Genomic DNA, 13,937 nt, shown 5'->3' on the forward strand with positions numbered 1-13,937 from the left:
ACTACAGATATGCATAAGAGTCATTTCTGTGACGTTCAGAGCAAGAATAATCGAAATTGTTGGTGTAATAGACGATTATAGAATGATAAACTCAGCAGAAAACGAGGTTTTTAATAATGAGGACACAGTTTAACAAAGGCCACCATATTGATAAGTGTTTATCGCTTAGCAACAGCCTTGTTCCAAGTCATAGCAGCGGTCATAGCTTCATTTCGAGGAAACATTTAGAATTTACACAAAATATAGCACTACATTATATGATGGTACCATGCATCACTGTGATTGGACGAGAGATCATTCCGCCGATGCTAAAATATTGTTTTGGCAGTGATAAAACGGGCCCCAAAACCAACATAGAGAGTTAATGCAGTAACTCCTAGTAATAAAGGGGAGGGCATTTAGCTGTCTGGGAAATTTTGCGGGTACGAAATAAATAATTGAATAATTAGTGTTTTGCAAACACGCGTGTAATCCTTTTCATCCTGGTTCAGAAAGGCCTCACTGTACCTTTGGCACTGTGTCATTACACTACCACTCTTTATCGTCTGCTTCACTTGACATGGCTATGACCAAATACACTACTCGGCTGATTAGCAAATTTTGCCAAGGAAGTCCTTGACAAGGTTGAAATTTTAAAGGACGAGAAGTGGTTTGATCCTATGTGCGTGAGAGTTGTGAACGTAATCTAACTTATAAAAATGCTCTGTCTAAAGAGCTGAATTTGTCCAGACCGCGCATGAAACAAACTACTTTTCGGCCGATCAACTCGACCTATACCTACTCGAGTCACCCAACCGCTCACAGACTGCCAAAAATTGCTGTTCTGACGTCAAAAACCGTTAGTTTGCAGGCAATGTTCTGTTCGCCTTCGAAGAATCATGGACATACCATGGAGGCCAGATGTTACCGAGGACGTGTCGGAAAATTCCGAATGTAGCCGAACGTCGGCAATTAAGGTTAATTATGTTATACACGGTCTCTCCGCGGTTTGTATCATGGAACGGAGGGTCACAAAGGTGATGTGACTCCTTCTGTTTCTAGCTCAATGGTTTCCTGCATTAGGGGCTTACAGAGACGAGCTCGAGAATACCCCAATAGGAAGTAAGTGACACACACGTTAATATATTATTATAGCACTAACCCGCGCCGCAAGTGGGTATGCACGAGATTTTGGTACAATTGGCGACATATAGAAAGAGCAGATAGGTGAGTGCTATATGTAGCGAAGTACCAACTTGTCCACACCCACTTTCAGCTGGGGTTTAACTATATTTGGTAAGTTCTCAAAGTGTTCATAACATACAGTTGTGTCATGTTTGGATTGGAAAACTATTCATGGGTGCCAAAGAGAGAAGACGGTTTGTGTAATGAAAGACCCATCAGACTGAGACAGCAAGCTCTTCAACGAATTTTATGATTCAACGATTTGACTGTGCTCATTGTTTCGCATTCCCCATAACAAAGAAAGGCTCTAATTCAACTAAGGCCGTCTTTTCCAATGTGAATCGCATCTTCTCGCAGTCAATTTTAACATCGTAGCGAGCCTTTTCAGATATAGCAGACGTGAACTTGATAAAGTTGTACCTAATGCAAGGTATATCACCATGTTACGAAGTACAGTACAGTGCACAGATACGAATAGGCATTTGGACTTTATGAGTGTGCTGGAAAATTTAACCTATCAGAAAGTCCAAACCATCACGAATATTTCAAGAAAGACCCTGAAAAGAATATGTGAATGCGAAAGGAATTTCACCTGACTGTCAAAGAAAGGAACGGCTTCCAACCTTATATTTGATGATAATTCCTATGAAAATGATTCAGTGATTCATGAAATCCTCGACTAGCTGAACTAAGAACTTGATTTAGTATTGATATCCGACTACTAAGACGAATCTCTTGTGTTGTTGAAGACGTTTATTAATGCTGGACAACAGACGACATTTCAAAAGTATTGAGAGCGAAAACGGATTTTTTTTCAATATTACCTGGGTTCATGCAGGGATATCCGATATCGGCACATTTGAATTTTCTAATGCAGCACTGAACTACAACCGGTCTGTGCATGGGGACAAAGTCTTTTGGAAGGGTTCAACAGTGATTGAAAGTGACCACACAATGGCCAACAATAAACTTGTTATGCAATCACACTATAACCCAGTGCACTCCGAGGTTTTATATGCATCTGAAAGCAACATAACACAGCGTATCTGGCATTCATACGACGACTTCATCGGTGGCTTGCTGGGAGAGCTTTTTCAGGGAGCTTTTTCAGGGAAAAACTGAGGTCGTTGTTAAAAACTTTAGGATACCAGGATACAAGGATACCAGTTGGATATCAACAAGCCGTGATCGCCCGGGGAAGTTTTCACACCGTAGGCAAGTTCACTCACTGAGAACTCCGAGGCAAGTCTTGTCTGAGAAAGTCGACATCACTTTTAAATCTATGTGAAAGGTGACGGATACTTTACAAGGTAATCATATCGTTTAAGTGTTACGCTATCAATGTTGAAAATATTTAGCCATTTCAAACTGCTGAAAAATTGAGACAAATAATAGGAGTGCCATCGCCCTGAGTGTGACGTAACAGTGAGTGATCATTAGACAATAAACCAACATGTTTAGACCTATGGATTAGCCATTGCTCAGTTTAACTTGTTACCTTCACGCACCGGTGTAAGTGGTGAAGAAATGGATGATCGCCCCCTCCGTTTTTGCCACAGAATGTATCCTATGTCTGTGCATGCGGTTAGTAGAGTCTGTCCATATGTAGCTGCTTCTTTACTCGGAATATGGTACCGGTGCAAACAACGTATCGTTTCAGCGCTTCGAATGAGTTTGTCAATAAATTGAAAAATAAAAGAATTTTTATCTTTCAGTACCTTGCAGCATCATATCCTGTTTATTACATAGGTCTATGTTTGAACATCACTCTGATGATATTTATGATCCCGAGCAATAACTTAGCACTGCGCTTGCGCAATTGAGTCCTTGTATCATCAGGCCAGCTTAGCGCTATTGAGTGAAACATTTGTCCACGAAATAAGTGATACAAAGCAATGCAATGCCATTGTATGGCAGGTACAAAGATACAGAAAGGGCAGAACTTAAGAGGGGCAATGTCGGACGATGAACGCGACTGCAGTAAAAGTTTGCTCAACTTCAGTAATGTAAAATGCCTTGGCATACGCAGCTATGGTACGAGCAATATCAAAATTGACCTGACACGTGTCCAGACTGGAGGAATGTTCTGTGTTGCAAACGTAGACTGTGATTAAGAAGGCATCATCATCGTTAAAACATGGGAGGGATTGTGAATAAAACAATGGCAGATAGGTAAATGTCTTTGTGTAAAACTCTGTCCCATTGTTCCGTCAGGCATGTTTAAACCTGATAAATGTTTACAATTAAGTATAACAAAGACCCTAATTTATTCAGGAATTGTCACCATTCCTACCAATGCTGATGAATTTTTTTCACCCTTTGAACTCCTTTTTATGTAGCTCAATACAGATATGTATTTTAACCTGTGTTTAGAAAATATAGAGTAATACAGGAAACACAAATACAGGCCTTGCTTTTCTGCCTGTATTTACCTGTCTATGCACGCCCACAAATACCTCATAAATACATGGAAATAAAGGCTAACACATTATATAAATACATTCTGTATCAGTCGTGCATTTGCCATGAATTTCTATGGTGCAAATATATCAGTATTCGCTCCTGTATTTGGAATTTATATCCATGGCTTCATATTACCATGTAATATGCCGACTTTTATCGTGAATTTCTTAGCCTCAGAAAAAAAAACGAGTGAACCGTTTGGCTACATAGCTTGGCGAGCATTGCAGAATCGAAAATTCGCTAGGCGTGTATACATTTATCTTGGTGAAGCCTGGAGAGAGAAACGAAGAAAGCATAAGTGATAACTGGTTGTAAAACTGCTGAAAAACCAAACACAACCTGTCATTCGATAGATGTAGCTAATTTTGGATAAAGTACCAAGTTGTAACATGAAAATAGTTGGACGAAGAATGGACTGCTCTCTTTAACGGAGTTGTTGAAAGAAATGAGAAAAAGATTAAGTACGATTGTTCTGGCACGGGAGTTATGACTGTGGCAATCTTTAGTTAGGATAGGATAAATAATTTATATAGCGCCTAGTATCCATCAGCAATGTTCACTGGCGCTTTACACTAGGTCACAGGTAAGCTCTCTTGAAGAAATGAGTCTTAAGCAGAGATCTGAAGGGCGAATGTCCGGGGCTCATCGAATAGGAGCTGGCAGTTTGTTCCATAGAATTGATGAGGAATAGGAGAAGGATCTGTTACCGTATGATTTTAACCGAGTTCGTGGAACTTAAGTGTGGTTTGTAGACTTGATCGGAGAGATCTGCTTGGGGTGTTGACTTCAATGAGTTCAGCAAAGTATGAAGGAGCGAGTCCATGTATTGATTTATATGTGAGAAGTAGGATTTGAACTGAATGCTGTAAGACACGGGGAGCCAGTGAAGTTCCTTCAGGATTGGTCTAATGTGATCCCTTTCCTTGTTTTTGTGATGAGACGGACAGCCGAGTTTTGTGCTCTTTGTAGTAATCTGATGTATGAGTCCGGTAAACCGTACAGTAGGGAGTTGCTGTAGTTTAGCTTGGCAGAAAGAGTTGAATACATGAGAGTCAGACAAGTCTGTTGAGAGAGATGTTTCCTGATGAATCCAATACGGCGGATAAGTAGATAGATGCTCTGACAGGTCTGAATTATGTGTTTCTTGAAATCGTGGCTACTGTCAAACAGGAATCCAATATTGCGTGCTGCATCTGCCAGTTGAATGAAACTTGATCCAACTTGAGTGCTGTCAATAGGGGTTGGTGAGTAATAATATCGTGAACGAATAAGGAGGATTTCTGTTTTGCCATCGTTGAGTTGTAATTTGTTTGATGTCATCGAATCTTTAATGTCAACCACACAGTCTTCGATTTATTTAAATGTCACCAAACGCTCCTTTGTGAAAGCTGCTATTAAACTATCACTTTTTTGTCGATTATCTGTGCCTGAATATATATCAAATTTCAAATAGCAACGGCAATACCAGTGTGCAGATAGATCTGTGTCATCCAAGGCAGTGATTGATTCATGTACATTCATTGTATAATAAGTTGATGTTCGACTTGAAACTATTTCTTCCTGTAAAAACTGGTCGATAGTTATTCACTTTCCTTCCAAGGGCTAAATGTAGCCATTGAGGTGTGAAGCATACCTTCGTGGTGTAGCTAAAAAGCAATACCGAAGCCGTAAGTAGAGGAAATTTCATGATATTTGACCTCACTTGAATATTTCCCTCCCAATGGTTCAGAGTCAACTTGCGGTCTATGGGGCACCATGGAACAGAAACACAGTTTGTGATGTATGGAAGTTCTCAAAGTTTTGTAAAAGGGTGCATGCCAACTGTCATTTTACATACATTGCTTGCATTGTTTATTTTCGAGCCAGTCCCTCTTGATATGTGGGACACACATCGGCAGAATGTGAGGTATGTTCGAACACAGTCCCTCCACACGAGGGACTGTGGTTCGAACTTGGCAATAGTTGCGGATTATCTGTTCCATGATTGGAAATCTGATAACTGGCCGTCAAGAAAGTATATTATCATTGATCTTTCTAGCCTCAGTGCTAGGTTGAAAGTCGCCTTACGCACTGCGGCGCCGCCGAATGGTAAACACATTCCCTGGCGAGCGTCAAGCTCTGTACACATCACGATCCGTATTACGTGAGCTCGACTGAGTTCTTTTTAGATAAGTCTAAACTACATATTCTATTAACCATGGAAATAATATCATGTTGATGGCTAAGAATGCATTATTTGTTCGAAGAAAAAACAAAACAACACTGAGAAAAAATTATCAAGGAAAATATAGAGATGTATACCAATTCACATGCAAAGATTTATACTGGAATCTATTGGAAAAAAGTGCTGTCACTTCATATGCACCTATGATCTGGACCAACAGATTAGGAACTACATATAACTGGAAGCTTATTTGGACAATAAAAGTGAAAAACATGGTTGTAAAAAAAATATCCCAATTTAATTATTATCTGTTACATGACAAAATACCACACAAGTTAAATTTATGGAAATGGAAAAAAGTACAACACCCACAGTGTGAATTATGTCATGTCGTTGAAGACTGCCAGCACTTTCTCTTTGATTGTAAGGCTGTAAATAATTTTTGGATCAAATTGATGGTAATATTGAATAGGAGGTATAGAACACAAATAAAGCTGATGTGGAAGCATGTAATATATGGATATTTTTTAGATTGTGAACCGTTAGCAATATTCAATCTTGTTATAATGGTTTCAACCTTTTGTGTGTATAAAGAAAGAATTGTCAATCAAGGTAACATATGGAGATTTCTGAGAGAAGAGTTAACTTATATCAGTATGATAAGGCAAAATAAGGATCTTAAAGAACTTGTGAATTTTTTCTTGAGAGATAATACAAGTAGTAGATGACAACTGAATATTTAAATAAGTGATATAATGATATGTAATATGGAGAAAATTGAGATTTTTGAAAGGTTATTTATGTTGATGATGTATTGATGATGAATAAAACTTTTATTTTAAAGAAAAAAAAAAAAAAAGTCTAAACTACACATTCTATTAACCATGGAGATAATAGGTATTCATGTATTAACCAACTCGACCGCAGTCCACCCGATCAAACTCAACGCCGCGCCCCACTGGTCAATTCGACCCTAATCCCCGAAACACCCCTTCAAAATTATACCTTAATGTCAGGATCAATTTTACTCGATTATTAAATACTTTCATGTCGCCATCTGAAAGGTCTTCATTTACAACAAATGAGGGTGACTTTCTGCAGCTTCAAAATACAATCAAAACTTACGCGTCAGCGTTACACTTGTACTATATTTAAGCAATAATGTGCCCCCTCCCGGCCCATGATGGACGAAAGCAAACTTTGCACGACATAATAGAGAGGTTAAGATTGCATCCGTAGCGAGAACGTTACGTAGAGCGGCCACGCGTTCCATACGCGTAACTTTCTGCACAGATTCGGTTTAAGACTTGACCGGCCCAGTCGCTTTGCTTTCAAAGGCAGCAGTAACTGGCTAGCCGAGCAAGATTCACATATCCGTGTTCACCTAACGATCTACGTAACAGCCAATCACTAATGCGACAATCTACTGAAGTTTATTCATTCAATTCGCTCTCTTTTGATTTTTATATGCCCATAGATTTGGAGCAAGTCTAGATTAAGACTTGTTCGTGCCCACTCCCGCACCCGACTCATGCAGTCGCATTGGGTTTGGCATTGATATCAGGTTAAATAGAACACAGAGATAAAAACTTGAAAATACTGAAATTTTACTTTTTCGTTTGAAAGACCGTGTAAAGCCAAGGAGGTAAAACAAATGACACAGACTGTAATTTCAGCCTGGACTGAATGTTATCGGCAGCGCAGTGTGCATGCGACGTCTGCCGCGCGTGTGCCGTCGTCTGCGAGTGCACTGCAGGAGTTACTTGCTCCTTTTTGTTACCTAAAATATCTCAAAATCAGACGGCGGTCGATAAAACCAAGAGCAACAGTACAAAACGAAAGGAATGGCAGTTTTGAATATCAAGTCTATGGCGAAGCGAGCGTGAAAATCGCTTTCGGAAAAGGTGTGCGAGAAAAGTGGCAGTTTCACGTAGAAAACGACTGCCAAACGACAAGAGAACGTGTGACATCAACAGAACATGATGAGAGCGCGCAGAAAGTGATGACGTATCCGTTCCCGTTCCGTTCCCGTATTAAATCTTAACCTCTCTAATGTACGGGGCGAAGCCGAGTACATTATGGAGTGCAAAGTTTGCTTTGTTCGTCCATTATGGGCCGGGAGGGTGTGCATTATTGCTATTATTTTATAGTTTTGGCAATGCCAGTGAATTTGTAGATGTAGAACACAAATAAAAAGGAAATTTAAACTGTGATTGAAGCCAGTGAGCGTCGTCTGGCATTCGGCCCTGACTCCGTATACTGTGTACGTTTATACGCACTCCACACTGCACTGCACTGAACACGCAAGTTCAACACACAAAAAATGAGCAGCACTTTCACACTTCAATTTGGAATTAAAAAACGATGTATTATGGAAGGAAATGAAAAGTAATTGCATCCCTACAGTCTATATCAAACTTGAAACATCACCTTTCAATATCATGCCATTCAAAAAGCCGACACGGTGAAGTGCCAGACATAAGGAAAACGGAATGTTCATTCAGCATGATCAGCGAGCTGCATGGTATCAGCTGATCAATACAATCATTTTATATCGCTAGTAGTACAGCATTCAATTGCAAACGATATCAACAGAGTTCAACAATGTTATTCAAATGTTTAAATTTTATTAAAAATTATGTCTATAAATTTAATTTTCGATGGCTTCTTGAGAAGAGCTATTTGATTTCGGCGAACGAGAAAACTCGACGTAAACGGGTGCTTGAAAGGTACAGTTGACAAACATACTGGAGGGTTCCGTAGCGATGTCGTAAACAAGGCAAGGTGAAACCACAGACAAGGAGAAAAAACGATGAATGAAAGTTGTTTCCAATTACAGTCACTGCATCAGAAGTAGATGGCCGAGATATTAGATCAACGGAGTCCATAGTCGTCATGATTGTTGGCAGTAGCTGACCTTGGACCAAGACTTCGAATGGCTAGTAGTAGTAGTTTCCGTAGACACTTCCGGTCAAAGTTCATGACAGCTGCCATTGTTCATTGTTCATTGATTGTTGGCCCGTTTGTGACTGGTTCGAGTAGCCTTGCACGCTTGCATCGTTTACATGGCCACTGATATACATAATATGCCTGTGACAAACCCAGTATCGTCTAGGAGTTTGCAAGCGTAGTGAGTTATGTTTCGCCTACACGGCAACGAAGCGAATCATGTTGTAAACAAACGTATTAGTACTCACTGCAGCGTATCGAACGACCGGCGCGGACTGCATGCCGAGCGCGAGCCAGACAGCAGACGACGAGTGCATGCGGGAGGACTCGCTCAAAAAAATTGATAAATCGTACAGTAAGATATTATTATCAATATTGTGCACATTATCAAGATTTATCGTTTTGTGTATTACATGGTTTATCCCATAAGTCTTAGTTTTTTTCGTTTTCCAAGAAAACTTGTATTGTTATGCTCGCTGTGGGGCCGCAATGCTGAATAATGGAATACATTATCAGTAATTACGTGGGGATATGACGTCACAAAATTCACTGGTATTGACAAAGCTGTAATATAATTTCTGATATATTTATGTTTTATAGGCCTATTGTCTACCTATATGTTGAAACGGTCCATCGTCAACTCGTCTAAAACCCATCTTATCACAAACCACTTCGGCCTAAAACACATCTGGTCCAAAATCTATTTCGACTCGTCCGAAGTCGAATCCATGGGTATATGTATGAGTCACAAATGATTGAAATACGTGGACTAGTCTATTAGGTCGAGTTTTCAGAGTTTTGGTTGAGTTGACGAGGGCGTTGATATTAATAACGATCTCAAATATAAATGTGACCAAGTTATCACAATCGACAATCTTTAACCGGTTTTGCTTCCGAGTGGAAGTACATGTATTTATATGGTTAGCTCTATACACACAACAGCGAAACATAAAATACACATACAAAATACATTAAACGCAAAACATCAAGATATGAACGATTCGTGGAGTTGCTTTCCCTTTATTGCAAATGTCCCCTATCCCAGTGAAAGTAAATAAAATATCCAATTTATTTTACCCTCTTAATTTTTTGCTCGCCTATTTAACTGCTCTTCTATCTTCTTCATTTCTCCCAGAACGAAAACGTAAATCAGCATGGTATTAACGAGCAAGAGGGCATTTCTGTTCATCATAGCAATGTCATTTTTTGTGACGGCTTATTACATTGCTGTATTGAATGAACAATTCATTTCTTCGACTACAAAGTTGAACACATATTTCGGTCGGTAAGTAGAGGTTCACTCAGAATAATATTGACATTCTGGATGAATTACATCTCTTCATACTTGTTTCATATATTTACGGGAATTCATTTCAGTTTGGGAAGCAAAATCATAAAATAAATGCAAACCAATACAAGAAAAGGTCCTTTAAAGGTACACTGTCACCTGTTCCAATTTTGCCACAGTTACCATGCAAAGAGAAAATCTAACCAATCACAGATTTTAAGCGGGTGGCCGCTTTTTAAAAACAGCGCCCTAACATGGGCATTTTGAATACCAAGGAACGCCCCTTTGACCATATATTGGCATATTTAGATTACAGGTGACTGTACACCTTTAAAAGAAACACATATTAATGTGTATATATTTGCAGACTACGTTATTGATAAAACTGTAGTACTTTACATTGGCAGGCACTTGTCACATAAGAGCAACTGATGAATCCAAAATAGTGTACAACTTTCTTTCAATACCAACGTTTAGTATAGGTCACTTTAGAGAAACTGTCAGCCACTATCATGGTGCAATGTAAATGGTAAAAACTAAGTATTTATTCACCAAGCAAAGAAGACGGCGATAAAAACCAACTCGGATACTTTCTTTTCTTTTAAATAATGGTTCATGAACCGAGTCAAGTTAGTCATATTTAATATGATGTGCCAAGTTCGCCCAAATTAGCCTAAGCATTATCATGCGAGCACGCTCGATCCATCCACGCGGTGGAAGTACGTTTAGATAGCTTAGAGACAGACATCAATATCGAGGAGTAAGTGCAAGTAAATTGCTACTCCGCCAAACAACAAGTATCCAACATCAGTGTGTTGTTAATTGAGGTGTCCAATTACCTGCAATGCTTTGTGACAGTGGGAGCATGATAGGGGGTACTTTAATAGACTTTACAAAACACTCACTTGGTCATAGGCATTCAACCAGGTATGGCGTTTGACTTAGCATTGCCGTGGTTGCGACGTCAGAGAGACTAGCTTATTAGAATTCTAAGGTCTACTCATCTAAAGTTACACATTTCAACTAATTATCCATCGTTAGTAACACATCCGATACCTAAAAACATTTGTCATGCTGAACTATGCCCATTAACCGTAGTGGACTTGTAGGGGTTTATTAGGTCAAGTTAAGTAAACGACTGACGATGAACAAGCAGAGAAAAGACGATGCACATTAGTCAGTTCAATGAAAGAAAGATATATGGACTTCCTATTGTTGAAATTGTCAGTCATAGAGAAACGGCAAAAAGTTGCTATTCAGGGGATAACATTATTTTTGCGTCGAAAACATGCGTATAAACAGCCATGGAATTATCATTATATTGCCATGCCCTGCCAGTCGCACTTTGATTTGTCGAGCTCAACCACGTGACTGACCACAAATATAAAGTAATGGTTTGTTTACATGCCCATGAATATGAATAATAAGATTAACAACTCAAAGTATCGTAACTTAACAGCTGAAACGTAAATCATAATCAATCACGAAATAAAATGCAGCACTTGTGGGCCAAGTTGAGGTACTTTTCTGTAAACATCTCCGGATTTGCCAAATTGTGCAGCGCGCGTGACAGTGCATCGCGTATTGCTCAGTTCTGGGACCCAGTTGTCATTCACTTGCGGAATTTTCGCAAATTTTGTCGGTTTTCCTGGTTTCGTTGATAATAAAATGGAAATAACAGACTCCGCCCAGACCATTAACGTTTATTAATGGGCCCGGGCTCGAGGAAAGCCAAAGGTTAACAGCCTCGCCCGTTAATTTGGCTTTCCTCGAGCCCGCGCCCATAAATGGTCGGTACGTCGCCCGTTATTGCTAAATTAGCTTACCTCGTGGGAGCACTAGTAATGTTTCCAACATTATTACTATGATTGTCGGTAAATTGCCATTATCAATCTTTTTCACATTCATAAATCTACAAACCTTGGAAAAGAATGGAAATCTGTTTTATCTAACACATTTTTCTGATATTATTATCAGGTTTGCCTCGGACGTTTTAATAAACACTTTCAGACGCTATGGAAAGGGAGGAATTCCGTGCACAGAAATCACTCAAATAGTATATATCAAGACTCACAAGACAGCCAGTTCTACAACCAATTCTGTCATCCAGCGTTTCGGATACAACCGTAGTTTGGCGTTTGCCTTGCCAAAGGAGGGACACATATTTCATGAGAAGAAGCTTTTCACCCATGAACTTCTACAATATGAAAGACCACCAAGTAATCAGAGCGATCATTTTAACATTATAGCAAGCCATTTGATATACAACAGACCGGAACTTGATAAAGTTGTTCCTAATGCCACCTATATCACCATATTACGAAGTCCTGTACAGAGATTTGAGTCAGCGTTTGGCTACTATGACTATGCAAGCAAAGTTGGACTACAAGCAAGTGAAAACGCTCTCGAAAAATTCATGAAGGAGCCTGACAAATATTCCAACAGAATGGGAGTAGTACCGAGAGGTCGTCTAAGAAACGGCATGTTCTTTAATTTGGGATTTGATCATCGCTTTGATGACAATGATTCGGCGATTGATGAAATGATTAACAAATTGGACAAGGAACTTGATTTAGTATTAATATCAGACTACTTCGAGGAATCGCTTGTGTTGTTGAAAAACGTTTTATGCTGGAAATTAGATGATATATTGTACATCAGCATAGGAATAAGAAGTAACAACAGCCGTTACGTGATATCAAAATCGGTCGCTGAGAGGATTTTGAAGTGGAACAAGGCTGACGTTAAGTTGTACAAGCATTTCAATCGTACGTTTTGGAAGAAAATAAACAGTTACGGGGCAGATTTCTACAGGGATTTACGTGAGTATCGAACCCGCCTGAAACAGTTCGAGGACGAATGTGTGAACAGAAATAAAACAAAACTAATTGATAACCGCATAGACGAACTTGTAATGAAGACTAATGCAAGCTCTCAATGCAAATCAGCTTTCATTGGTACTGCCGATTTTCACGTCATACTAAAGCGAGAAGCTGAAGAACTTCACAATATGAGCATGGCAAACAAATGGACAAAGCACCGCTAGAAGTCGATATAGCCTAGGAATACCAGACAATAAGTTGTCCATGCAAAGAGTGATAGCTAGATTCTGTCCTGCTTGTTATGCAGAATGTGCGTTGTGAATGAGTCAATTCAGAGCAAATTCAATGCTTCACTACTAAATCAGCGTCTCTTCCGTTTGATTTTACCTACAATAAATTCTCCCCAAGAGATATATCATTCTAGTCTTCTTTGCGTACCTGCTGCTGATTGAACACACTACAGCACCTATAATCTCATGTTCTTGTTTGTCACTTCTGCTTACACTTTTGTTGGACGATATTAATGTCACCCTTTGAATGCAGAGATTGATATTTGCAATATGTCTTCAGGTTGGCCCCTCGCACCACGTCGGGATGGCAACTGGTCTCCTTTAGACACACGTATGTCCCCTTGCCCGTACTCTCATTCTGTCATTCGATCTCCAAGAGCTATTGTGCACAGAGCACGATACAAATCCGCCGGTAATAGATGATAATTTAGAAACGGGGATGATTCGGAATCTCAGCTTAACATAGTTGCTGTTCCGTTCAAGGCTAAATATTGTATTCTTCACATTGTATTTAGCACTTCATTTTTATTTGAGGTATCGTTACAAATAAATTTGTTTCACAAGAAAATCGCTTACTTCTCCCGCCTTTTCTGTCATTAAAATGATAAATTTCTTTAACACGATTGGAACTAATTGGGATAATTGGATTTTCATATTTTTTAAATTTCTCAAAAGTGTTAGTTGCTAGATTAATGTTGCAATAATACAAATTACTCATAAAAACAAGAGTGTAATGTAAAAAGAAAAGCAGATGAGATTACATTTGTGGATTAAATCGGCATTACTTCACCATCCAA

General features: G+C 39.2%; 1 protein-coding gene across 4 annotated transcripts; it reads left to right on the plus strand.

Moving 5' to 3' along the window:
• The first annotated feature begins 948 nt into the window (after window positions 1-948).
• LOC139124507 (galactosylceramide sulfotransferase-like) lies at window positions 949-13,265 on the plus strand. Of its 4 annotated transcripts, none has more exons than XM_070690648.1 (3): window positions 949-1,101; window positions 9,876-10,025; window positions 12,006-13,265. In XM_070690648.1, exons 2-3 carry the CDS (start codon window positions 9,895-9,897, stop codon window positions 13,072-13,074), a joined length of 1,200 nt encoding a protein of 399 aa, XP_070546749.1. In that variant the 5' UTR covers window positions 949-1,101; window positions 9,876-9,894; the 3' UTR covers window positions 13,075-13,265. The 4 variants fall into 4 exon arrangements, 3 of the variants coding, with proteins under 3 accessions (XP_070546749.1, XP_070546750.1, XP_070546748.1); XM_070690647.1 differs by lacking the exon at window positions 949-1,101 and adding an exon at window positions 1,203-2,474; XM_070690649.1 differs by lacking the exon at window positions 9,876-10,025 and having other exon boundaries at window positions 960-1,101.
• The last annotated feature ends 672 nt before the right edge of the window (window positions 13,266-13,937 follow it).

The sequence above is a fragment of the Ptychodera flava genome, assembly GCF_041260155.1.
Source record: "Ptychodera flava strain L36383 chromosome 23 unlocalized genomic scaffold, AS_Pfla_20210202 Scaffold_24__1_contigs__length_23054250_pilon, whole genome shotgun sequence".
NCBI lineage: Eukaryota > Metazoa > Hemichordata > Enteropneusta > Ptychoderidae > Ptychodera > Ptychodera flava.

Coding starts and splice junctions, on each gene's coding strand:
- LOC139124507 (XM_070690648.1), top strand. CDS start 9,895: ATGGTATTAACGAGCAAGAGGGCATTTCTGTTCATCATAGCAATGTCA. Junction 10,026..12,005: donor TTGAACACATATTTCGGTCG/GTAAGTAGAGGT, acceptor TATTATTATCAG/GTTTGCCTCGGACGTTTTAA.